Source organism: Vicugna pacos, chromosome 27, assembly GCF_048564905.1.
Source record: "Vicugna pacos chromosome 27, VicPac4, whole genome shotgun sequence".
Lineage (NCBI taxonomy): Eukaryota > Metazoa > Chordata > Mammalia > Artiodactyla > Camelidae > Vicugna > Vicugna pacos.
In genome coordinates this window covers 18,929,039-18,955,962 of record NC_133013.1, presented here as the reverse complement: position 1 = coordinate 18,955,962, position 26,924 = coordinate 18,929,039, and the positions used below count along the sequence as shown (strand labels likewise).

Below are 26,924 nucleotides of genomic sequence, written 5' to 3'. Positions count from 1 at the left end.
CCTTGAATTAGCATTAAGCTCACCAGCCTGTAGCTTTTGGCAGTCCCTTTAGAAGTTTTGAAAATTAGAACAATGTTTGCCTGTCTTCACTCTTCCATCAGCTCTCCTGTTCACTAGATGCCTCACGTATCAGCGAGCTTCTCTTTGCAGGTTTCCTTTGTACTCTGAGGTGTAATCTGTCTAGACAAGGAGACTCGAGCTCCTTCCCAATAGCTGTATCTCTCTCCGGGTCTGTCTTGGTTTTCATTTCCTTTGGACTGTTGTTTATCCTCCTCTTTCCAATCTGATGCCCATTCTCCTTGCAGAGAAAACAGATGTCAGTAGGAGTTCAGCAGGTTCACCTTTACCATTTCATACTTTCTGACCCTGTTTGCATCAGCCACTCATAAAAGTCCTCACTTCCGGGTCATTCTCACACAGACATCTGTGTTATATCCCCACCACTACCACGGTCTGTCCTCTCCTCTTCTCCTTCCTGCTGCCCTCAGCCGACTGCCCTCAGCCAGCAGTTTCCCAGTAGCCCTACTCTCTTCTCTTACTGTCTCCTGAGAACATTGCTGCCTTGGCAGCCCACATGAATTGCTGATTTCTCCTGCGCACCATCGGCCTCAGGGTAGGGAGGCATCTTCCTTGCTTCCCATTACTACCCTGACCCATTTTTTTTTCTTTTTTCTAAAACCTCCCCTCCTTTGACGTTCTGTGTTTTAATTATATAGCTGTAATTTTTAAAGGAGGAGTGGGCTACCTGGATTCAGATTCCCAGACACTGTTACTGGGAATTTCTCTCTCACACCTGCCTTCTCTCTCCGCTCATCCATCCCATCTCTCCTTCTCAGTCCCCCATTTCCTTCCATCTCTGTTTTCTGCTTTCCCTTGTGTTGATCTTATTTTCAAGCTGTGCTGTCCTGTGTGGTAGCAGAGATGGCCACCAGCAACCTGTCCAGCTTGTTGAAGGGAGAGGTCCTCTTTTCTAGTTGTTCAGAACACTCTCAGACCTAATTCTCGTTGAGCTGCCTTATATCAGATGCAGACTGGGGGTGTGGGGATGGGGCTGGGGCTGAGAGTGGTCTCCAAAAAAAAAAAAGTCTTAAGTGCTGTGCTGTTACCATTGAAAAAAACATGGATGGCTGACAGACCAGAACAAAAGGAGGGTTCCTGCCTGTCCAACCTTTTACAATATACTTTGTGTGGGCATGGTGAGATTTATACCCGAAGTTAGTAAAAATCATAGTACATTGATAAACGTCAGTATCTTACAATGACCTTGGTTACCCTATGAGAAAGAATAAGAATTAACATGAAATTAAATGATAACGTAGTTATGAGTGCTCATGATATAGAATAGAGAGAATCTGATTTCAAATTTTTTCATAGGCAGATAATGGGAGAATATATGGTTGTTTGTAATCTTGTTTTTAAACTACTTCAAGTTTTACATGCATGGCTTTCAATATTTTAAGTCTTTTCTTATTGTCAAGGAAAAATATTAACAACATAATTGCCTTATAGCTAGACAGATAAGTTTACAGCAGCAGCTTATTCGTGTGATGGACCACATCTGTAAATTAGTTGATACTATTCCTGATGATGAGCTGAAAGCTTTGGATTGTGGGAACGAACTGCTCCAGCAGCGGGACGTAAGGTATCTTGATTTTTCTCCCTGTGGAATATATCTGGTTGCATTTCCACCACCACTCTAAGTCGCAAACCTATTGGGCAAGATTTCCAGGCGTTCTGGCCGGAAATTGAATGGGATCATTATCCCCATGTCTTAAATTTATGTCCTTTTTCAAACTGTTCCTTTAGCATTTGTATTCAGATTTTTGAGATTGGAAACAAGGATAGATTTTGCCACAGTTTGGCATGAAAACTAAAGATAAATATATGTGGCCTACCATAGCAGACTACTCATATTTGATTTGGTGTTCTGTGCTCTCTCTCTCCAGAAGGAAACTCCTAGCTGAAGCAGATTTTAATATAAGTGATGCCAGTATTTTTGGCTCAGAGTGGAGATGCAGGCCTGAGTCACTTGGTAATCCCGTGGAGGACAAGGCATCTGTTTCCTCACCTTATGCATTTCTGAAGGGTGATTCTTGTCCTACAGGGAATTCTGTTAAGGCGTTGACTTTACCACACCTTCCCTCAAATTCCATTTCTGCTGGGGAATGTTTGCAGACTACTACCCCGGGAAAGACAGGATTCTCAGCCACCACCAAGAATCTCTTTGAAAGACCGTTATTCAATTCTCATTTACAGAAGTCCTTTGTAAGTAGCAACTGGGCTGAAACACCAAGGATAGAAAAAAGAAATGAAAGTTCTTATTTCCCAGGAAATGTTCTCACAAGCACTGCTGTGAAAGATAAGAATAAACACACTACCTCAATAATTGACTTGGAAAGAGAAATCCAGGCTTCCTATGATATTGATAATTTTGACATAGATGACTTTGATGATGATGATGATGATGACTGGGAAAATATGATGCATAATTTAGCAGCCAGCAAATCTTCCACAGCTGCCTATCAACCTATTAAGGAAGGTCGGCCAGTTAAATCAGTATCAGAAAGAATTTCTTCAGCCAAGACAAACTGTCTTCCAGTGGCATCTACTGCTCAAAATAAAAACCTCTCAGAGTCAATTCAGAGTTACACTGGTAAGTTTAAAATAAATTGAATGCTTATATTTTATTTGAAAACAAAACTGTCCAAAAATAGGAATTGTATAAGAAAAACCATAGCAAATCATCATTGCCTGAAAACGACATTGTTTCTATGCAAATTTCTGCTGATAATATGAATTACAAATCACATTTTCAAAAGCAAGTTGCTCTTTTGTCTCTGTAGCAGCTGTAGTTTTATAAAATGTGTAATTATAACCTATTGTAGTAAAGCTCTAAAGTCATTCCAAATGTGCTTTGCCTTTAAATTAACATTTTTTAATTCCTAAAACAATAAAGCTCATGAGGGCTAGGTTTTTTAAATGATTGGAGCTGGTGGGGGTAAAAGCAAAGCTGAATTTATATGTTTAAAACGTAATTGTGTGTATTTTCAGAATTCTGGATTGATGAGAACTGATCAGTTTATAAAAGGAGAGAAACGTGTTTGATGTCTTAAAATATTAAAATTTAGGGCAGCCTAGAAGAGGTATGAAGTCAGAATTTTTTTAAATCAGTCCAATTATTCCTTTTGCTCTAGAATCATTTCAATTCATTCAAAAAGTACTTGTTGGGTGCCCACTCTGTGCCATGTTCTGTGCACAGATCCTGGGAATAGGTGAACTCATACCCTCTTGGAACTCACAGTTCAGTGAGAGAAGTTTTTGGCAGAGTGAAGTTAGCTGTTGTAAAGGCTGCCGAGAAAAGCCAAAATTAATTTGAAAGCCTTACATCAACCCTGTAAAGTTATCACAAATTGTTTTCTTAACTGAAACAAGTTTATACGTATAAGGTTTTGTAAAGTACAGCTCTCCCTATTTTTGCCATTGATGACTTAATTCCACGGAGATTGTTCTTATAGTTGCGCTGTTGACCTTTAAAATAACCATTAATGGATATATTTTTGTACCATGTTTGAATGTGTCATGCTTGCTGTTCACAATTAGCTTTGAGGCAGTTGAGTGTTGGGGTTGGAGTGGCTGCCGGCGCTGGCGTGAGCACCTCTTGTTCCCTGCGCTGAGCCAGAGCTGTGACCACGAGGGTGCGGGGCGGGGTCGGATGTGAGAGACGTTATTGAAGAAGGATCAGAGGAAGCTGGGATGCCTGTGAGGTTTCAGACCCAGTGACTGGGAAGACCCTGACACCATTGACAGAAATAAGGGAGTCAGGAGACAGAGGCAGATTTGAAGAAAAGCCAAGGAGGGTTATTTTAAGGCTTGTTGAGCTTAAAAGTGTTGGGAAGTCATTGAGGTAGAAATGTCTTGCAGGCACTTGAAAGTGCACGCAGGACTGGAACTTAGGAGGGTGTCAGTCTTATCTTAAGAGATCTAGGCAGTTCTTTGCACATCAGTGATATTTAAGATCATAGGATCAGAAAAATTCCAAAAAAGAATGTCTGAAGAGCCCAGTCCCAAGTGTCTGAAAGATTCCCAAATTTAAGGGACAGGTGGAAGAAGTGGAACCAGGAAAGGGACTTTAAAGTGAGTAGAAAACCCATGTTTGTCTTAAAGATCAAGAGAGAAAAGGGGGAGAATAAAAAGTAGTAGTAGGTGCTGCCAAAAAAAAAAATCAAGGAAAAACTTGAATCTGAGCCTCAGGAAAAGGGTGGTGGCTTTTGACACTTGGTGGCGAGGAAACCCTGGTAAACAGTTAAAGAAGGGAAATGGACACCAGTGATTTTGCAGGGCAAAGGGTAAAAAAGCTAAAACTGACTTATTACAATAATGCCCTGATTTCTCTTAACATTGATTATTTTCTTAGACAAGTCGGAGCAAAATTTAGCATCCAGAAATCTGAAACACAAGCAATTCCAGAGTCTTAATTTTCCTCATACAAAAGAAATGATGAAGATTTTTCATAAAAAATTTGGCCTGCATAATTTTAGAACTAATCAGCTAGAGGCGATCAATGCTGCACTGCTTGGTGAAGACTGTTTTATCTTAATGCCCACTGGTATGTATTTTTAGACATGAATTGGCAGGAATCCATTGGCAGATGTTAAATGAAAGCCCTTTAATAGAAATAAAAAGAACACCTACACAGTATTTCTATCATTTAGGGACCTCTAAACCTCCCGTGCCGTAGTTTAGAACGTGTATTACCTCATATCCTCTGTTCCAGTTGTTGACATGATAACATTTATAGCCCTTTTAAGATTTTCAACTCAAAGCTCGTTGTGTTGAATTGATCTAGGATTTTCCTTTGGGAATTTTTCTTTTTTCTAGTCTAAATTAACCTGGAACAGGAACCAAAAAATGACTGTCAGAGACCACAACCATTTCTGGCAGTTTACTTGGCACAACCTAGTGTTGCATGGTGTTTAAGATCATCAGCTCTGGAGTGATGGCTTGGACTGAAAGTACAGCTCTGGCACTTATTAACAGGATGGCATTGAGCAAGACTTCATTCCCTGAACCCCAGGCTCCTGTGTGTGCGGTGGGGATAATGATGAAGTGCCCACTTCACGAGTGTCATGAGGATTCAGTGAAAGGCGTTGAGCGTAGTTCTTTCTTGGCCCCAGTTGTGGAAGAGCTCCAGGACTTTCCATTGTGTATTAAAGCTTATAGCAGCTGCTCAATGATTTGTAGTCATCCAAGTAAGAGTATTAAGTAAGTCGTGAGGATAAGAAGCATGGGGAGTTTGGAGTTTCACTACTTAACGTGTTGTCTTCCCTCTGCCTTTTACTCACATTGTTGTGACCTTTAGCAGTTAGTTATTGCCATCATCATTAAATAATGTTGACTGGGCATCTGAATTTTTTCAGACTGATTTTAAATTTTAGCCAGTGTTGGTCTGTTTAATTGGCAGCACTACCTATTTCATTAACCTGTTGTTCAGTCTGTGTCTTCTGTTTTGACTCCTATTTGATACTCCAAAACTAAAGCTGGAAGGGACCCTGGGCTGATCTAGTCCAGTGGTTTCAGGGCTTTCTGTGATCCTTTACGGTTTCGAGGGGCCATTTTTCAGGGTCCTTCTCAAGTAGACTTTTAAAGTAATTCTGTTGCATTTAAGTTTCCTGCCCTGATTCTTGCTTTTGCTATCGTGTGTACCTATGTAAGATGTCCTAAAAGATAATTTTTACATATTTAAATTGCCTAAATATTTTGGCTCAAATATGGCACATTTTGGCACCATGGGAAATATCACTCACTGTCCTATTTGTTAATTACTTTAAGTATTATATGTGATTTACATTGTAACTTTTGCCTCCATGCTCTCAAGACAGAACCTGACAGATTTTTTTTTTTCTTCTGTCATTTCTTTTAGGAGGTGGGAAAAGTTTGTGTTACCAGCTCCCTGCCTGCGTTTCTCCTGGGGTCACTATTGTCATTTCTCCCTTGAGATCACTTATAGTAGATCAAGTCCAAAAGCTGACTTCCTTGGATGTAAGTTAAAATGAAGCACTACCAGTTATTTTTTTTTAAATACTAAAAAAAATATATATTTCAGTACTCTGGGTAAACTTTTTTATTAAATAGTTCATGAATTATAAGAATAAAGCACTGAAGTTATATTATGTTGTATTTTTAAGTACAAGTATTTGAAAATTCTGATGTAGATAACCTTTTGGAGTTCAATCTAATTTTATTGTAGATGAATATATTTTAGTAAGAACTTTTAACCTATATTTTGTGGATGTAAATTTTTTTTCTAATATAAAAGGATTTCCTTATTTTTTACTACTATCAGATTGGCTTAGTTCTCGCTCCCTTAATATTTAAAAATGCATACACATGTGCACGCCCACAGACGTGTTCTTTTCCTCCGGACTAAATGCACTGTACTAAATCCTGCATATTGTGATCAAACAGAGCTGTTTTCTGGGTTATGAGCCCCCATCCCTCAATAAGACCACTGGTTTGATCTTTCTCCCAAAGGACATCTTAGTACAGTGATGGTAGCTGTTGTTCAATCATTCATGACGTTATGGTCCTTTCAGTGTCTTTATGCATTAAAACCCTGAAAAGACATTTATCTGAAAAAAAAAATATAGCCATACATTAGGACTGTTTGCTGAATTCATATTTATCTTAGTTACAAGTATGAAAATCTAAGGAAGTAAAGAAAAGAGAAAAAAGAAAAGAAAGTAAATGATGGGAAGAGTATTTTGACATATTAAATGAAACATGTACTGATTGTTATTTTTATTATGTTGAGATTCTCTTTCCTTTGACAGATTTGACATTTGACTTATAAAATATTTATAAAACCTAAGGGTAAATGTAAACGAGTCAGATTATATGTGTAAAATTTTAATTGTTTATTACTCTTATACTTAGATTCCAGCTACATATCTGACAGGTGATAAGACTGACTCAGAAGCAACAAGTATTTACCTTCAATTATCAAAAAAAGACCCAATTATAAAACTTCTATATGTTACTCCAGAGAAGGTTTGTATTTATATAATTATTTTAAAATATGATTTTAAAGCTGTTTTTTAAAAAAAAAAAACGAGTTCTCCCTACTGAGTAGGGGAAAACCCAGTCTTTCCCTTCTGTGTTTCTCTCCTTTACTATTCACATAGAATGTTTCACTCTAGTCCCCAAATGTGTGGAGGTTTTTCCTTACATCACATGATTCTCTGTGACAACGGCTGGGTGTCTTACAATTTAATTCAGTTCTGACACTGTCTACCCAGAGACAGTGTCAGATCCCACAGGCTAAGAGCTCAGTCCCATGCAGTTGTTACCACTCTGCTCCAGGTGCCAGTCCACAGGTTACCCACAGCTTCTGTCCAGCTTGGCTACAAATCGGAGATTCCCATGACCTCGTCCCCCTTGAAGTCAGTTACTTACTAGAGCAGCTCACAGAACTCAGAGAGACACTTAAAGGATATGATAAAGGACCCAGATGAACAGCCAGATGAAGAATCGCACAGGCTAGTTCTGGGAGGGTCCTGAGCACAGGAGCTTCTGTCCCTGTGGAGTTGAGGTGGGTCACCTTGCTGATATGGATATGTTTGACAACCTGGAAGCTCTCCAAACCCTATTCTTTTGGGATTTTGTGGAGGCTTCCTCACATAGGCATAAACAATTACTAATTCCATTTCTAGACCGTCTGCCCTGACTGGAGGATGGAGGTAGGACTGAAAATGCCAAGCTTCTAATCATAGCTTGGTCTTTCTGGTGACCATCCCCAACCCAGGAGCCCACTCAGAGTTGCCTCTGTAGAAAAAAGATGCTCCTAGTACTCTTATCACTTAAGAATTTACGAGGGTTTCAGGAGCCCCGTGTTAGGAACTGGGAAAATAGTGTATTTTTTCTATTATCTCATAAAAGCCCTCTAGAATACATATGTTTTTAAATTTTTGACATAATTTCTGATGTACAAGTATAGTGCAAGAATTCTGTATAACTTTCACCTGGAAACCCCAAATGATAACATAGTACTGTAATTGCTGTATCATTCTTTCTCTCTCTCTGTTTTTCCATTAAACATTTGAGAGTAAGTTGCAGACATGATACCCTTTTAACCCTGAATACTTCACTGTACATTTCCTAAAAACAAGGAATTCTCTTCATAACCTCAGTACAGTTCATCAAAATTAGAAAATGTTCATTGATACAATACTATTACTTAATCTGTAAACCTTTTTCCAATTTCACTAGTTGTCCCAATAATATCCTATATAGCAAAAGAAAATCCTAGATTATGCATTGCATTCAGTTGTTGTCTCTTTAAACAGTTTCTCTCTGTCTTTCATGATTGTGACAGTTTTGAAGAGTGAAAGCCAATTGTTTTGAGGACTGTCCCTCAATTTGAGTTTATGTTTCCTCTTGATTAGGTTTATGTTACTCATTTTGTCGGGAATATCAACAAATGTGGTAATAAGATCTCAGTGTGTCCTGTCAGGAGGCATCTGATGTCCTTTCATCCCGTTACTAGTGGTGTTAGTTAACTTTGATCGCTTGGCTAAGGTGATGTCTGCCAGATTTCTCCACTGAAAATTACTTTTTAAAAAAATTATTAATTACAAAAATAAATGTAATTTTTTTTGGGTAATTGTAGGTATCCTGTTGTAGAATACTCTGAGACTATGTAAATATCCCCTTATACTCATCAGACTTTTACCCAAGAGTTTTATCATCCATTGATGATTTCCCATCAATTACTATAATAATGGATGCCAAGTGATGATTTTTCTATTTTTTTTTTGTCATTCTGCTGTAAGGATGAGCTTTCCTTTTCACCCACATATTTATTTATATCAATATGAAATAATAGATTCTTAATTTATTCAGTAGGTTATAATTACCATTATGTATTTTGATGTTCTAATTATACTAGATTTGGTTAGTGGGAAAGCTCCACCAAATTGGCTTCTGTGTCTTTTTGACATGTCTTTTAAGACAAGGATGCCAGATATGGTCATTGCTACTGGAATGTCATTGCTTCCAAGCCCAGTTATGGGCAGAGCTATGAAATAGAAATAAAATGTATATATGTATTTCCCCCAAACAACATGCACACGTGTAACACACATCTGTAACCCTGTTACCAATATAAACGTGTGGTGGCCCCAGATACATTGAGGCAGAAAAAATGTTTTAGACCCACTGACCTAATACATAACCATTTGCTAAAAGTGGGTGAAAATTCTGAAATGTCTCATTTGCTATTTTCTATTCTTCTAATTCTCTTCATTGATTGAAATCAGAAGCAATTTTATGTGGGGGTTTTAATACAGCTAAAGTTGTAATGGAATTTAAAGGCAGCCAAATCCTTAAGGTGATGTGTTTAAATGTTTTAAAATGTCTAATGCATTTCTGATCTAGGTCTGTGCAAGTAACAGACTGATCTCTACTCTGGAGAATCTGTATGAGAGGAAACTCTTGGCCCGCTTTGTTATTGATGAAGCACATTGTGTCAGTCAGGTAAATACTGTTTTCTGTATCCTGAAATGCCTAAATATATACTACCAACCATGTATACATTTTCAGAACTGAAGAGGAAAACATATTGAGTGAATTATTCTGCTATTTCACTGAAGAATAAGGTGGTTCTTAATATAATGAGTAGTGTTTGCTTTTTATAAGGGAGATCCAAATAGTCTGAAAAGCATTTTTTTATTCCAACTAGTGGGGACATGATTTTCGTCAAGATTACAAAAGAATGAGCATGCTTCGCCAGAAGTTTCCCTCTGTTCCAGTGATGGCTCTTACTGCCACAGCTAATCCCAGGGTACAGAAGGACATCCTCACTCAGCTGAAGATTCTTAGACCTCAGGTGTAAGTTGTTGAAAGTTATTAATTTTAAAACCCTGGGGCAGTGGTTCCTGGATGGCTGCACAGTAGAATCACCTATGAAACTTTAAAAATCCCAATGCCCAGATTGCATCCAGTGCCAGTTAGATCAGAATTTGAGGGCTGGGAGGCAATATGTTTTTTAAAATCCCCGAATGGTTCTAATGTGCAGCAAAATGGTGGGACCCAGAGCCCTAGGGCTTTTTCTTCGCTTACTGAAATTAAAACTCTATCCTAGTACCTATTTTGAAAGTAGGGATAAAGTGCGTGGTGAACCTGTTAAACCCTGGGATAGTCTCAGTGATAAATTGACTTATTTATCTAATTTTGGTTCCCATATATCCTAGAGTATACATGATAAAGTGAACAGATGACCCTGCTCTGTCATTTTTCTCTGATGTCCCAATTATATCTAGGATGTTGAAAACAGTCCAGAAACTATGTATAACAGCTTTTTTTTACTTTGATTTCATCTCAACAGCAAAGTGCTTCTTGTTGCCACCAGATCTATAATTATTCAGTAACAAAAAAACCACTATAAAAAATATCCTCACATATATAGGTTGTACTGAATTATTTTGTGTCTCTACATGACTTTGTAGAGACAGGTACATTCTCCGACAGGTTCATCCACTTAGCAAATATTTACTTAACAGCTGTTGTCTACCAAAGTTAAAATATTTTTTCCTTCTAATTTATTAGTACTTTGAGATTGAGGAATGTCTGAAGGAATAATGACTAATGTATTAGGGAGAATTTTTAAAGCTTTGTTCATTTAGAAATAAAGAGGGTAAGGTGGCTCTGTAAATATTGTAGTCAGTAAAAACAACAAAAGCATCTTGGGGGGTTATGAGAAGAACCACGAAACCATGAAAGTGCCACGTGAAGGGTGTGAGGGGGTTACGAGGTGGAGCTGCAAAGACCTTTGCAGATTAAACTGGCATTCTCAAGCCCAAGAATTTGAGAGTCCTCAGAATTTTGTGCATGTAAACACAAAATTTGGAATACAGGATTTTAATTTAATCTCACTTGCAGAGGAGTGTTTGTATAAAATTTGGGGGTGGGGATACTTTGTTTCCATAAATGACATACATTACATTGTATTTAAGGTGTCTTAATTATAGTTTAGGTTCTAGTGAAGAACTCACATGCTAGAAATTTGCTTCTACAAGTATTGTATTGATCTCTAAGTTTTTTTTTTAATTAGGCAATGTTTTTAGCTTTTTTCCATTAACTTATGCCAGATGCAATCTACTGTTCTTTTAGACCAGTAATATTAATTGTCAAATACCCATAGTTAAATGATACAAATTTGGTTCACCTTTTGAATAACTTTTTGTAAGTAGAGAATTAGTTACTTTGCTCTGAGTGAACATTGCACATACATGTTTAGAGGCAGATACTTTTAATGTTGTTTCTTAGTAATGTGAGGGGGAGATCTGCCTGGAAAAGTAATAGACTGTACCTTTCTGAAGTCTAGCATGTGGTACCCTGTGCATACTTGGCACTCAGTGAGAATGAATAAGTGAAACTTATGGAGGAATTTTGATATATGTGGGTAAAATATGAAAATTTGGGCAGATCTGTTGACTTCTTAATAAATTTGGTACTTCTATTTTTGGGAGAATTTAAATCCTGAGTGGAAGTAAAAGATTTTAACAAATACTTTTCTGTTATATTTTTTCCTGATCTTTTCTGCCAGTAGGCCCCTCATTCAAATAAAATTTCCCAACCACTGCTGTGTCCTGACCCTGGTGAAGTCAGGTACCCCTAGGGTTGAGGCCATGGCCTTCATGCTACTCTCCAGTTGCCAGTCAGTGATAATATTCTCCCTCTTTGGGAAATAGGAAGATGGAAATAAATAAAATGAATTGATTTTATTTATTCTTTCTCATAGGGCCTTAAAATATGAACTGAGAAAATGAAGAGGCAGACATTTCAGCAACAATAATACTATAATGTAACAACAGTAGCTGACACTTACATGTTTAACCTATACAGTGTGCCAAGCACTACTCTTGGCGTTTTATGTGTAATAACTCATTTATCCACGTGAAGGTCTCACGTGGTCAACACTCCTATATCCTGCACTTCATGGAGGCACAGAGAAATCAAATAACTTGAACAAGACCATACACCCAGCAAGTGTTGGAGTGAGGGCTTAAACCTGAACAGTCTAGTTTTAGAACCCTTTAAATACAATACAAAATTGCAGAATGAAGTAAGTGGTGATTAGAGATGTAAATTATGACTGCAAAATCTCAGGATTAACTGTAACCCAAAGTAACAACTAACTTGATGAGGAGGGGTCAGATAGGGTTTTATAAAGGAAGGAGGCTTCATAGGAAGAATGTTCTTTTTAAAATTTTAAACAGCTGTCTTGAGATATAATTTGCATACCTTTAATTCACCTATTTAAAATATATAATTCTGTGGGGTTTTTTTTTTCTCATTTATTTGCAGGGCTGTGCAACCCCACCACTATCTAATTTTAGAACATTTTTGTCTCCCTTAAAAGAAACTATATCCGTTAGCAGTCAATTCCCACTGTTCCTATCTCCCCAGCCCTAGGCAGTCACTAATCTACTTTACGTCTCTGGAGATTTTTGCCTATTCTGGACATTTCATATAAATAGAATCATACAATATGTGACCTTTTATGACTGGCCTCTTCCACTTAACATAACATTTTCAAGGTTCATCCATGTTGTAGCACATATTGGTACTTCATTCTTTTTTTATTGTGTGGATATTCTATGTTTTATTTATCCACTTGTCATGTATTATTTGTCATGGATATTTGAGTTGTTTCCATTTTGGACTATTATTACTAATGCTTCTATGAGCATTTGTGTACAAGTTGTCTTGTGGATGTGTGGACGTATGTTTTTATTTCTCTTGGTCATATAGTTAGTGGAATTGTTAAGCCATTGGTAACTCTTTGTTTAACCTTTTGAAGAACTGCCAGACTGTTTTCCAAAGGAGCTGCACCATTTCACTTTACCTGCAATAATACGGGTATGAGGGTTACAATTTCTTCACATCCACACTAACAGTTGTTACTGTATCTTTTTTATTGTATCTATCCTAGTGGGTATGAAGAGATAGATGAATGGCATTTTAACCAGTGAAGAAAAAATTCAGGGCTGAAGTTTCTGGCATGAAATTATACAGGTCAGACCCAAGGAATGGTGGATAATCCATTGGATAAGTAGAGAAGTATAAAGAGATGACCCTAGAAAGGTGACTTGAGGCCAGATCTGGAGGGTCTTGCAAATCTTGATGGTAAAGGGTTTGGACTTCCTTTTGTGGGCATTCTGACCTGGGAAGTGGCTTTATCTGAACTATGCAGAATGATAACCCTGACAGTGGAACAGAAGATGGAGTGGAGGAATAAGAGATTAAAGACAGGGTGGCCCTTTAGGAACCCTGTTGCAGCCATCTAAGAGAGAGGATGATGGTAGCAACAGCAGAAGAGAGAGGATGGGACAGAGTCAAGTGAGAAAGCAGAGTTGAAACAGCAAGACTGGCTATTGATGGGAACGGAAAGTTGGATGTAGTGGAGGTTTCTACTAGTTTCCAGCACAGGTGACATCCCTTTGACCATAACTGGAAATGCAGGAGGGGAGAAGGTTAGGGGAAGGGAGGTGGGGGAATGGATAATGAATTTGATTTTAGATGTGTGGTATTCAGGATGTTTAAGGGATAAATAGAGATGGCCAAGACAACAGTCTTCATACTTTCTTAGTGACATATACCTAAGAGAATTTTGGAAAATTGTACCACTATTCTGTTTTTAACCTGACACCTAAAATTTTTTAAAGTAAGTTTAAATAAAGAGAATGTGGTTTGTTGTAAATAACATTTTTAAACAGAATTGTTACTTAGCTCTTTTTAATGTATCCAATAGAATAAAAATATAATAGCAATTCTGCAGTCCTTGTTTTTTTAAGGTTTTTTGCGGGGGGTGGAGAGGTGTAATTAGGTTTATTTATTTTTTCAGTGGAGGCACTGGGGATTGAACGCAGGACCTTGTGCATGCTAAGCATGTGCTCTACCACTTGAGCTATACCCTCCCTATAATAGCAATTCTGGACCTACTATCACCCACTTATGAAAGACATTAAAATTTTTTAACTCTAACAGATATTTTTAAATTTCGCTTTTTCTCTTTGAACACATATTTCTCTTTCAGTTTGCCCACAGATTTTTATCTTAAGGTGATATATTTTTATGTATGAAGTTTTGTTGCTTACTCTATTTCTTTTTACTTTATTTTATCTATTTACCTATTTCTGTTTATTTACTCCATTTACTTCAAGAAAAATATGTATATAAATTTAAAATTGTTTTCTTAATTTCCTATACCAACATTTCTTCCTAACTGAATTATTATGCTCATTAGTAGTACATGACTTACTGGAATAGCTTAAATATATTTTTAAAGATAGTTTTTAAACATAAATTTTGATTGGTAATATGTAGCTTAATGAGATAGAACTTTTTTCCAATTAGTTTATATATTTCTGAATAAATCAAGTCAGTTCATATTTCTTATTTTTATAGGTGTATTTTATAGCATTGAGAATTGTTGCTCTCATAAACATATAGATGGGAACAGAAAGCATTTTATTGTAGTGTTAACACTCAATTATTTGAATTCCTTCTGACATATATGCCAAGATTACATAATGATCTGTCATCAAGAATTATTTTTAATGATCAGTCAGCTGGCATCTCAATTAGGTCCTCCAGATTTTGTGGATAACAAAGAATTGGAAACCATCTGACTGGCAAAATAAGTCAGATCATTAGTTACTTCACTTTACTTTTTCTGGGAAATATATCCTAAAAAATGATTTTCTAAAATTTTTCTAATGACTATTAAATACTCTTGTTACTCGTTTACTTAAATGAATCTTGTATCCAGTATATTTGGAAGAGTTGGGGAAATAAAAATACTATTAGTTTCAATACACCTTTCCTAATATATTCTGGCGTATTTTTGTTTAGAGGTGGAGGGGGCAGTAATTAAATTTATTTATTTATTTATTTAATAGAGGTACTAGGGATTGAAGCCAGGACCTCATGCATGCTAGGCATGTGCTCTACCACTGAGCTATATCCTCACCCTTTGACCTATTTTTTTATTATGTGATATACTTTTAAATTATAGTTTTGTCCAAAGTTGTGGCTGCCAATTAGCTCTTTCGAACAATGAGACATGACTACCTTATAACCTAATTGGCAAAGCCAGTTTTCATGGCCAAACCAATCAGCCAAACTTGACTTATTTTCTTGCATATTAAAACAGAAATTCTGACTTTGTTTTTCAATTCACATAAACCATTTAGTGCACATGCCCATGACAGTTCCTCAGTTCCAAAAGCAACAAAAGCTGAGTACAAATTGATTCCATATCCTGAAACATCACTTAAAATGACATGAGTTTGACACCCAGGACCTAATATTTACTATTTTAATGGCAACATCAGTCCTCCCTTAGTGAATATACATAGGAATCCAAAGCTTTTTTTAAAAAGAAAATCTTTGTTGAGATATAATTGACACACCATAAAATTTGCCACTTAAAATAGGATACAATTTAGTGCTTTTTTTTTTGGTATTTTCACAGCGTTGTGCAGCCATCCCCCGAATCTAAGTTTAGAACATTTTCATCATCCCGAAAGGAAACCTGATGCTCCTTAGCAGTCACTCCCCATTCTCTTCTACTCGTTTGTGTCCATCTTATTTCACTTAGCATAATGTTTTCAGGAGTCATCTGTGTTGCAGTGACATGGCTACTTCATTCCTTTGTATGGCTGAATAGTCTTCCGTTGACTGGGCATTCCACATTTTACTTATCCATTCCATCAGTTGATGTGAACTCTCTTTACTGGATTTAGATACAAAGGCAGAAAGCCAGTGATTTTACTCCCCATCTTTCCTCCCTCTGATCTCCACCCCTGAATATAGGCAACCTCCTTGCCACAGGTTATTGTACTTTATAGTCTCTGTTTCCTTCCATCCACCCAGGCACCGAGATGTCTTTATGTCCTAACCTTAACTCCTTAAAGAGAGATGGTGTTCTCCCTCCTTCCTCTGGAGATGTTGGAACCTGGGTCAGACGGTGGTTGTCCGCACGGCCAAGGACCCTGTGTAACAATTCCCTCACCTTTCTTTAGTTTTTAAAAGCTTTGATGAAGCAATTTTGGTAGAATAGTAATGGCAGAAGCCAGAATGGAAGTGATAAGAGTTGAAACTGGATGTATGGTTAGTTGGTTGGGGCATTTGGAGGGAAAGAATAAGGTGGGCTGCCAGCTGCAGGGGAATGTAGGGTCAAGAGCAGCTTTTGTGGGTTTTAGGATTGGGGGGTCCTAGAACACAGGTGGAGCAAAAAGGAAGAATTCACAGAAGAGACTGAGACACAAGAAAGGAGATGGTGGAGACGAAGAGCTCACTAAAGTGTGAGGAAGTGGGAGACCTGGAGCAAAAGGCCAGAGAAAGAGTAGCACTTCTGTCTAGAGTTAGCCACTATTGCTTTGGGGCACAGGGCCAAAGTACGGTGACCCAGGATCTGTAGGCTGGAGCTTCTGTGGCCCTGCACCCAGCTCTCCACGTTCACAAAATTTGGGAACATTGGTGGCCTGAAGTTGTGTGTATTTTCTCTGTGATTTTCTTAATCTTTTAAATAATATTTTAGCCATCTGTGTTTTTAATCTGCCTCATCTTGGAGACTAGGCTCCTGTCTTTTCTACATGTTTTTCTCCTCTGCAGTCCTTCCGATTCTTTGTATCTAGTCCCATAGACATTCCCTCCTTATCACCATTCTTTTCGTTTTAATCCTTAACCTAACTTCCATTTGTTTTTTGTTATGTAAGCTGCCGGTGGCTATGTTCAGTGTAAGACAACTTGACGATTAAGTTTGCATTGTGAAAATTCAGCATTTAATTTTCAAAGGTGGCTAACACTGTGTTTTCTCAAAATAACAAAATTTTCTGTCTGGAACTTCTTTTAGGTTTAGCATGAGCTTCAATAGACATAATCTAAAATACTATGTGTTACCCAAAAAGCCTAAAAAGGTGGCATTTGATTGCTTAGAATGGATCAGAAAGCATCACCCACGTAAGTACAGCCATGTGATGAAGTATGTCTAGAAGTAGTAAATAAATATCTTTTTAGTACCACAATTGACTATAAAATTGCGTATTAAACATTTCTCATTATGATAGCACTAACTTGCTATTTATAGAGCAGCAAATTGCAACTCTCTCAATTTTGGAAATTATAAATCTCATTTGGTTTGATAATAATAAACCCTAACAAAAAATACATTAAATACTCCCTCCTATACACCTGTATTATAATCCCTGGTTCCATGTCTTTCCTCTGGCTTCTATTGATGTATGAATTAAACAGCTCTTTGTTTTAGTGCCTTCTCCCAAGTGTGTCTGCCTTTGAGTTATATTAACTAGAATAAGATTTTGAAATTCCTGGTGGTTTTCCATGTAACTTCTTTTCTACTTTTCCATGGAGAATTTTTTTGTTAAACATCTCTTTCAATTTTTAAAAATTACTGTACATATTTATTTGAATAAATCAAATAATACAGAAACAGACCAAGAAAAGTCAGTATTTTCCTTTTCCAGTCCCCCTCTTCTAGGCAGCTAATATAATAGTTTTGTATGTGTATGTATATCTTTGGCTCTGCCACAGAGAAATGATTTGTTCTTTGTTTTTTGTTGTTTTGTTGTTGTTGTTGTTGTTTGGGGGGCATAGTTGGGTTTATTTATTTTTGATGGAGGTACTGGGGACTGAACCCAGGACCTTTGCATGCTAAGCATGTGCTCTACCACTGAGCTACACCCTCCCTGCTGATTTTTTCTTTACCTTTTATTTTCTGATTTTAGGAATAACATACATACAAACAGCAATAAATATAATGTAGTGAAGAAAATTTAGAAAGCAACAACAAAAAAAGAAAGAAGCAAAAGACAAACCTCACTTCAAGACAAATTACTGTTATCATTTTGGTTTATTTCCTTCCAATAATGTTTATATGCATTTTTCTTTCCGTTAGGGTACTATATATACACTGTTTCTACCCTTAACCTGTATTATGTCTTGAACATTTTCTCAGGTCTTTTTTTAAAACCTAGAAAACAATAGTTGCAGTATGTTTTATTTCATAATTTCCTTTCTTAATTATTGTCCTTGGTTGGCCATTAAAATTTTTCTAATTTTTAAAATTATAAATAAAAGTTCTTACATAAGTCCTTGGACCAGTTTATTTCTTAGATTTTGTTTCCTAGAAGGAAACTGAGTCAAAAGATGGGAGCATCTCTAAGGCTCTTGATACATATTGTCATGTGCTTTCTGCAAGTTTGTGTAAGAATGCCTTCCGATTTTATAGCCAGTGTGAAATAGAGCCCAGGGTTCCTCCAGGCGAATGACATCTAAGTAGTCATTCGGAGGGACAGGATTAAAGGTCAAATCTTGTCATTTCCAGGGCACGGGATTGCGTGCATGAATTATTCTACCTATGTGATTCTTCTCTGCTATAAGAAAACTATGGAGGTCTATTTATGATTCAGATAATATTTCTAAGAACATAATGTAAATTGTGTTGTTAGTTATGTTAAAAGTCCTCATTTCTCAAAAATAAAAAAGTCCTCATTTCTCAATACTGTTTTGGTTTCTTGGCAGATGACTCAGGGATAATTTACTGCCTCTCCAGGCGAGAATGTGACACAATGGCTGACACATTACAGAAAGATGGGCTCGCCGCTCTGGCATATCATGCTGGCCTCAGTGACTCTGCCCGAGATGAGGTGCAGCACAAGTGGATTAATCAGGATGGCTGCCAGGTAACACTGTTTAAAATAAACAAGTAAAGGAAACAATCTTTTATAGTCTGTAAGCCACCTTGCACGTGTAGGATGAAAATTGTTTTTACTTCTTCAAGGTAGTAAATATCAAAATAAGACAAATTTAAAAACAGATCTTTTTGAGACTTATAAAGCTGCTTTTTCTTTCTTAAATCAAAAAAAAATTTATTGAGACATAATTCACATATCATAAAATTCACCCTTCCAAAGTTTACGAGTCAGTGGTTTTTAGTATATTCACAAGGTTATGCAACCATCACCGCTGTCTAATTCCAGAACATTTCATCATCCCAGAAAGAAACCCCATATCCATCAGCAGTCACTCCCTACTCCACCAGCCCTCTAATCCTTGACAACCACTAATCTACTATTACTCATCTATCTCTATAGAATTTCCTATTCTGCAGTTTTTGTAAATAAAATCATACAGTATGTGTTCTTTTGTGACTGACCTCTCTTACTTAGCATAATATTTTCAAGATTCATCTACATTGTAGCATGTATCAATACTTCATCTCTTTTTATGGCTGGATAATATTCCATTGTATGGATATACTGCTGTTTGTTATCCATTCATCAGTTGGTAGACATTTGGGTTGTATCTACTTTCTGACTATTGTGAATAATGTGTCTGTGAACATCTCTGTACAGGTTTTTGTGTGAACATATGTTTTCAGTTCTCATGGGTTGATACCTAGGAGTGGAGTTGCTTAGTCATGTGGAACCTCTATGTTTAACTTTTTGAGGAACTGCCAAATTGCTTTCCAAAGCAGGTATGAAATTTTACATTCCTGCCAACAAGGTATGAGGTTCCAGTGTCTCCACCTCCTCTCCAACACTCATTATTATCTTTTTTACTATATCCATCCTAGTGGATGTAAAGTGGTAGGTATCTCATTGTGATTTTGGTTTACATTCCCTAGTAACTAATGGTGTCGAGCAACTGTTTCTGAGATGACAAATTTGTCACCCAAGTGGATCAGGAAGGAAGCTGAGAACACTTTAGTCATCCCATGCTGTGGCAAATACCAGCCCTGGATAGATCTCTCTACATACAAGGATGAATTTGAGAAGAATGTCTATTAATGTTTTTGTAGCCTAGAAGTTTCAGCTCACAAAAGAAGAAATCTTTACCCTAAAGATTCAGAAGAAAAATATCTCTCAAAATTATTTTCTAAGTGAAAACAAAAGAAAATCTTAGAAGATATCAACTTAGTATCCTCAGAAGGATTTAGGAAAACTTGATATATATGAACTGGAAACAGTTTGCCCTAAGAAGATCAGAGGCTGAGATAAAGGGAGAAATAATTCAGTTTATCCAAACAAGCAAATACAAGAAAAACAAAACAAATAGAACTCTGTATCGAGACACAGATGACTCAGCTCAGTGCAGACATTTGAATCAGTGATGTAGTGAATGACTTAAGAATGTGAAGGGGAAAACAACAGATGATAATTGAAGGGGAAAGAAAATATTTCTTGGCAATAGGGAGTTGTGGTTCAGCCTAAGAATAATAACAAATGCACCCAAGAAAGAAGTCAGGATGGTTGAAATAGAGTAGCCAAATGTATTCTAAATAAATACATAACAAATATATAACAAATTTAAGAGTTGTGTCAAAAAAAAAAAAAAGAGTTGTGTCAAAATCCCTAGGGAAAAACTTACATGTAGACATAGTTCAGAGCACTTTGATTTACGAAGTTAGAAGAAATTTTACGAGACAGAAACAGACTCACAGACATAGAAAATACACTTACGGTTACCAGGGAGGGAGGAGGTGGGAAGATATAAATTGGGAGTTTGAGATTTGCAGATTTTAACTACTATATATATAAAATAGATAAACAACAAGTTTCTTCTGTATAGCACAAGAAACTATATTCAATATCTTGAAAGTACCTATAATGAAAAAGAATATGAAAACAAACATATGTATGTATATGTATGACTGAAACTTATGCTGTACACCAGAAATTGACACATTGTAAATTGACTATACTTCAATAAAAAATAAAAATAAAAACAAAGTTAGAAGAAATTATATGGGCCCTTTCTCTCTCCCTCTTCGGAGACAAGCCTGCACTCTGTCTATGGAGTGTGTACCTACTTTTACTCTATAATCTATGCAACCAACCCCCACGCGTCATGGCCTTTCTCCTGCCTTTTGATGTATCTCTCTAAATAAATCTACCTTTACTCAAAAAAAAGAAGAGGAAGAAGAAGAAATTATATGCATGAAAATACAGAAATAGATTACTCTGCAAAGAACAAAAAACAGACATGCCTGAGATGGTTTCACTAAATTAAAAAAGCAGAAGTGGACTGTCCTCAGAATCAGAAGAGATGAGGCTGGGACTGAAGCTTTGCATACCCTGCTCATTGTCATTTGAAAACAATAGAAAGGCTTTTTACAGAATGTAAAAGTTCAGAAAATACTGGTTTATCTTCACTGAAGTAATTATAGATGACATTCTTCCCAAATTTATATTTAACTAATCAAAATTCCAGTGTTTTTTTCTTTTGATAAACTTTTTCAAAAGTTTGCCTGGAAGAATATTCAAGTGAAAATAACTAAAAGAATTTGGCAAGAAAGTAATAACACATGAACACTGGCTTTGCAATACTTATAGACAGATCAATGAAACAGATATCCAGAAATAGACTGAGAAACATAAAAATAATCTATAATTAGGAAGGCGTTTGAAATCAGTCATGCGGTGGGGAGGGTGTGGCTCAGTGGTAGAGTGCATGCTTAGCATGCACAAGGTCCTGGGTTCAATCTCCACTACCTCCATTAAAATAAATAAGTTAATAAATAAACTAATTCCCCCCCAAAAACAAAAAAATAAATAAATAAATAAATTTTAAATGAGTAAATAAAATCAATCAGGAAGGGAAGACTATTCAGCTAGTGGTTTGGTTATCTGATGGGGGTAATTGCTCTGGATCCTCATTAAAATTAATTACAGGTAAAATAAAGGAACTGATATGTTTAAACTCTGAGTGGAAGAGCACCTAAGCTTAAAAATAGCCCAAAAAGATTAATATTCAACTATAGTGTTTTAAAAGTTAAATGAAGAATAAACTCAAAAAAAAAAAAAAAGCAGCCCAGAAGGAGGTAATTACTGGAAATGATTAAAAACCTAAAGAACTAAACACTTCTATATTTGTAAACAAAAATTAAAGACAACAGCAAATAGGAACTATATCTTCAGCGAATAAAACATAATGAAGAGTTTATAAAACTTTGATAAGAAAAATATGGATCTCAAATAGTAAATTACCCTAGGCTATTGAGTATTGGAAAGGAGGACCTAAAAAAGGCTAAATACACATTTTTAAGTGCAGTTTTGCTAATAATCAAAGGAGTTAAAATTTAAAACTGAGAGGTCATTTTTGCCTCTTGTATTAGCAAACTTATTAACTGTTAGGGACAGTGTTGTAAGAGGCGATTTCCTGGAAAACAATATGGCAGACTATATTTAAAAGCCTCAAATCTGAAATGTGGGTGTGGAATTTTCATCAGTGTTATTTTTAATAGTAAACAGCCTAAATGTCCTGAGAGCATGATTGGGTACATTATGGTACCTTCCTGCCATTAAAAATGGTTTATGAAGGATTTTTTTAATGATATGACAATGTTCGAATACTAATGATGGATAAAAGTAGGGAAAACTATAATTCAAAAATGTGTAATCCCAACCAGAAAATAGACAAGAAAAACTGTCTTAAAATTGAATAGAAAATAAGAAAAAAAGAAGAAAGTCAATTTTTAAAAATTCTTTAACTGTTTATATGTAAGTATTCTATAATATACATCCATATATATATATTTATATATAAAATACTTTGGTCAAATATATAGTTTTTTTAAATTGGTGAGCTTTTTAAAAAAAAATGTAATCGTTTCTGCTCTCAGAGCAGCTAATCCTCAGTCAAGATAAAATCATATAACTGACTGCATAGCCTTGATCTTACTAGATTCATGATACAGAATAGAACTTGTTTTTCTTCACAAAGAAATGATTGTACTCTGAAGTTTTGAAAGCAACACAGAAGTAAAGAAGGAAATAACAACTCAACAAATCCAATTTTCCCAGGCACAAGAAATACAGACGTTTAGAAATTGGTGTCATCGTCACCCTATTAGCCTACAGGTTGCCTCGCAGCCATGTGCTCACCCGACCTTGGGAAATGCACCCAAGCTTCTTGGAAACCTGTGGGCCTGTGGGCTAGCACACCTCGCTCTGCAGCCTCTCCACCTGCTCACCCCCCTCTAGAGGCTACAGTAGACTTTCTCTTTCCAAGGAGATTTGCCTTTGATCACAGTGCCATGAATTTAGACGACTAACCTAGAGTGCAGGCCACCAGCATTTCCAGCATTGATGAGGGCACCCACCCGCCGTCCGTGTACTCTGCAGCATGCAGTTCCTGTCTCTGGTACTCACAGTTACTGATAGCATGTCATTAGCCCCAGTCTGCCTGCCAGATAGTCCAGTTGCTTTTGAAATACTATTCTTGAAGTAGCAATTCTTTTTTTTTTAAGTGCTAAAAAAAGACTTGCAGCTTTATTTGTATAATGTAATTTTGCCTGGAGATAACAGTATTTTTGTCTGGATTAAATAGGTCCTGAATTTACAACTGAAATGGATAGTCTTGAAAATGACTTTTGACTAAAAACTGATATACCAAGCTCCTGAAATTTAACTCTCACCTTGCGTCACTGAGTAATTTGCATAGGCCAAGAGCCCTATTTTGCAGCCTTTTTTTTTTTCTAGTATAAGCAGCTCTCAAACTTGCCCACATGGGTTCCAATAAAAATTTCACAAATTTTGGTTGTGAAATCAGCTGATGATTAAAAGGAGCTGGTGTATGATCAGCTGCTACCACTGGGAAAACGAATGGTAGGACCTGGAGCAGGCAAGAACGCCGTTGTTCCTGAATCATCGAATAAGCTAGCAGCAGTGACCTCTGAAAGCTCAAACCCTGGGAACACCCAGAGCTCCTGAGCAACACACTTATCGGGGCATCGTGGATCCCATGGCTATGTGAGCAACAACCCCCACACCTCCGGATCCAGAACATAAGAGAGCAACACATCTAGAGATGACTGCTCTTAATTCTGACTCCCTTACGTGATAACACCAAATCATACAAGCCAGTGACTGCCACACCGAGCTTCTCTTTACCTTCTTGGGTCTGAGTAGAATTGTAAATTATCAATATGAAAATCTCATATTAGTCATGCTAACCAGTGGAACCAAGTTAAGATATTAGATCATTGTATAGAGTACACTTTAAAGTAAAATAGAGGATAAAGCTTTTAGAAGCATCTATTATTAAAATGTTCCTTTAAATGCATTGTAAGTCTAATAGGCTTTTGCTTTTACATCAGGTTATCTGTGCAACAGTTGCATTTGGAATGGGAATTGACAAACCTGATGTGCGATTTGTGATCCATGCGTCCCTCCCTAAATCGGTAGAGGGTTACTACCAAGAATCTGGCCGAGCTGGAAGAGATGGGGAAATCTCTCACTGCCTGCTCTTCTATACCTATCACGATGTGACCAGACTGAAGAGGCTTATACTGAGTAAGATGAGCTTGGTTATGGAGACTCTGTCCTCCTCCGTCCTGTGATTGTCATCCACTCCTGCAACTGTGGTGCTTTTGGTCCAGTTTTCCTCAAACAGTCCAGAAGACTTAGATGGATATGGAAGTTTTATTTTAGTTCATTTTTGTGCTGGAAGTATTGTATGCTTGTTCTGTAAAACTCAAATGATAGAGGCATGTATAAGCAGAAAAATCTCCAGACAGAGCTAGTAGGTGGCAGAGCCCTGATGGAGCCCAGGTTCATCTGACTCCAAAGTCCATGTCCCTTGTACTGTACCAAGATGATTCTCAGTGAAAAAAAATGAAACTTTTCAACTTAGTGTGTCCATTTGTGTTTTTAAACAGAACCTGTATTAAGTTAGGTACAGACAATTTAGTAAGTGTTTAAATCCTAAACACTTAGCAGCCATTTGAAAAAAATAATGCTGATAAACCAGAAAAAAAATTTTTTTTTAATTTTAACTATCCAGAGTTGCTTACAAATGAAAATATGTTCATGTTGTTTTTAAACCTTGGGATCAGATTAGACACTATTGCCTTCATTTCCTGTTTCATATTGAATTTTGGGAGGTACTTGTTTTTATCAAAGCAACTGCCAGAAATTCAGCTTCAGGAAGATGTCATTAGAAGGAAAGTAGCACATCATGAATTACCTCAAATTAGTAGTTTGTGTAGTGCTCTACAGATGCCAGGTATTAACTGTGTTTCCCTTATATTTCAAACACCCTGCTGGCACCCCTGTGAGTTCATTGCAAAACCTGGCCCCACCCCCCAGGGGTCCTTGGCATACAGTTTGAGAACCACTAGCTTAACTACTTTGATCCCAAATACTCAGGGAGATGCACAGTGCACTGCCATAGTTCTGTGCTCTGCTTATTTTGGATGATGGGTTCAGTACATGCAAGTCTGATAAATACAGTTAATATAATTCAGATTTTTATCATTGGTAATAGAATTGCAGAATATTCTCAGCTACTCCTGACAACATACATTTATTCCTATACAACTAAAATCTTAAGGATGAACAAAAATATTCAGTTAACTATAATACAGAACAGTGTCATGTTAATAATTTTATTTCATTTAATTTTTAAAGTTACATGAATCTATTCTAAATACTTCTGTGATATTCTGTTTTTTTGCTCTAATAAGTATGTTTTCCTATATTCTTCATCTCTTTTAGTGGAAAAAGATGGAAACCATCATACAAAAGAGACTCACTTCAATAATTTGTACAGTATGGTGCATTACTGTGAAAACATAACAGAATGCAGGAGAATACAGCTTTTGGCTTACTTTGGCGAAAATGAATTTAATCCTAATTTTTGTAAGAAATACCCAGATGTCTCTTGTGATAATTGCTGTAAAACAAAGGTAAAATAAGAAAGTTTCAAATTCTTTGTAATAAGGAAATTGCCAAGGTTTTTTTTTTCTTCTCTTAACTTAGAAGCGTGAGGCACAAGTAAGATTGCAGTAAGTGGGCCCGAAGCGCTTTAACAGGGGAAAGGTGGCTTCCTCTTCATATTATTTGAGAATAGAAACATTTTAATAGTAATTCTGTGGATATCCTTAGAATTAGAAGCCTGTAAAAAAATACTATACTGGACCTATCTAAAATGCTGATGTTTTATAAGTGCACTGGGGATTATAGGATATCTTAGAAAAAGCAATCTGTAAATATCCAAAAAGATCCAACATGGGCAGGTAGAATATTTTACATTCAACTCTAATTTTATTTGAAGATCTCATTCTCAAAAGGGTTATAACTAGTGTACTGTGTGTTTGAACTCAGATCAATTAGATTACTCTATAAATTGGTTTTTTAAAACCTATAAAGGATAATGGCAGTAACTCCTGGATGAGTTCGCTATCATCTGTCCTAAAAATAACCTTGGGAGGTTGTTAAATTCAATCATCAGATACTTCATTGTGCCTACCATGGTAATTCTGTGTTTTAATTTCTACGGTACTTCACAGTTTACAGAGTATTCTCACATTTGACATATTATTTGGAACATCTGTGCAAGGAGCCAGGGATTCACAGACGAACATGGCGTGGGGCAGCCCATGGGCTGGAGGGGAGGCACACATACGTGTATGCATGTCATCGTGATGCCGTGCATTAAGAGCAGTTACCAAGATATAGGCAGCACTAGCCAGAGCAGAGGGCAATTTATTCCCTCTCAGGGTGGAATCTGCGGGTTCACGGCCATCTCCACCCACCACACCCTGCCCTGTAGACATCGCTAATCATTTAACTCATTCAACAAATATTTGTGAGTGCCTGCTCTGTGTCAGACTGTTCTAGGAGTTTGGGATACATCACTGAACAAAATACAGAGATCCCTGCTCTTGAAGAACTTACCTTCTAGCAGGAGGAGGCTGAATAAAGACATATCCATTGTAAGTGCATGTAAAGCGGGGGGAACTGTAGTGAAAAGTACAGCAGTGTGACAACTCAGGAATGATGAATGGGATGCAGGATGCAGTGGCCCAGGAAAGTCTTACTGCAGAGATGAGACCT

The 26,924-nt window shown here is 36.8% G+C and overlaps 1 protein-coding gene across 3 annotated transcripts in view; it reads left to right on the top strand.

Moving 5' to 3' along the window:
* BLM (BLM RecQ like helicase) overlaps positions 1 to 26,924 on the top strand; it is a 65,166-nt gene that overhangs the window by 21,480 nt on the left and 16,762 nt on the right. For all 3 annotated transcript variants that reach the window (XM_006198427.4, XM_072950813.1, XM_072950814.1), the window contains exons 6-16: positions 1,510 to 1,642; positions 1,947 to 2,653; positions 4,415 to 4,606; positions 5,921 to 6,039; positions 6,934 to 7,047; positions 9,433 to 9,531; positions 9,737 to 9,885; positions 16,919 to 17,025; positions 18,607 to 18,767; positions 24,185 to 24,380; positions 25,584 to 25,774. In XM_006198427.4, coding sequence (XP_006198489.2) covers positions 1,510 to 1,642; positions 1,947 to 2,653; positions 4,415 to 4,606; positions 5,921 to 6,039; positions 6,934 to 7,047; positions 9,433 to 9,531; positions 9,737 to 9,885; positions 16,919 to 17,025; positions 18,607 to 18,767; positions 24,185 to 24,380; positions 25,584 to 25,774 — 2,168 coding nt within the window. The remainder of the gene's footprint in view (positions 1 to 1,509; positions 1,643 to 1,946; positions 2,654 to 4,414; positions 4,607 to 5,920; positions 6,040 to 6,933; positions 7,048 to 9,432; positions 9,532 to 9,736; positions 9,886 to 16,918; positions 17,026 to 18,606; positions 18,768 to 24,184; positions 24,381 to 25,583; positions 25,775 to 26,924) is intronic.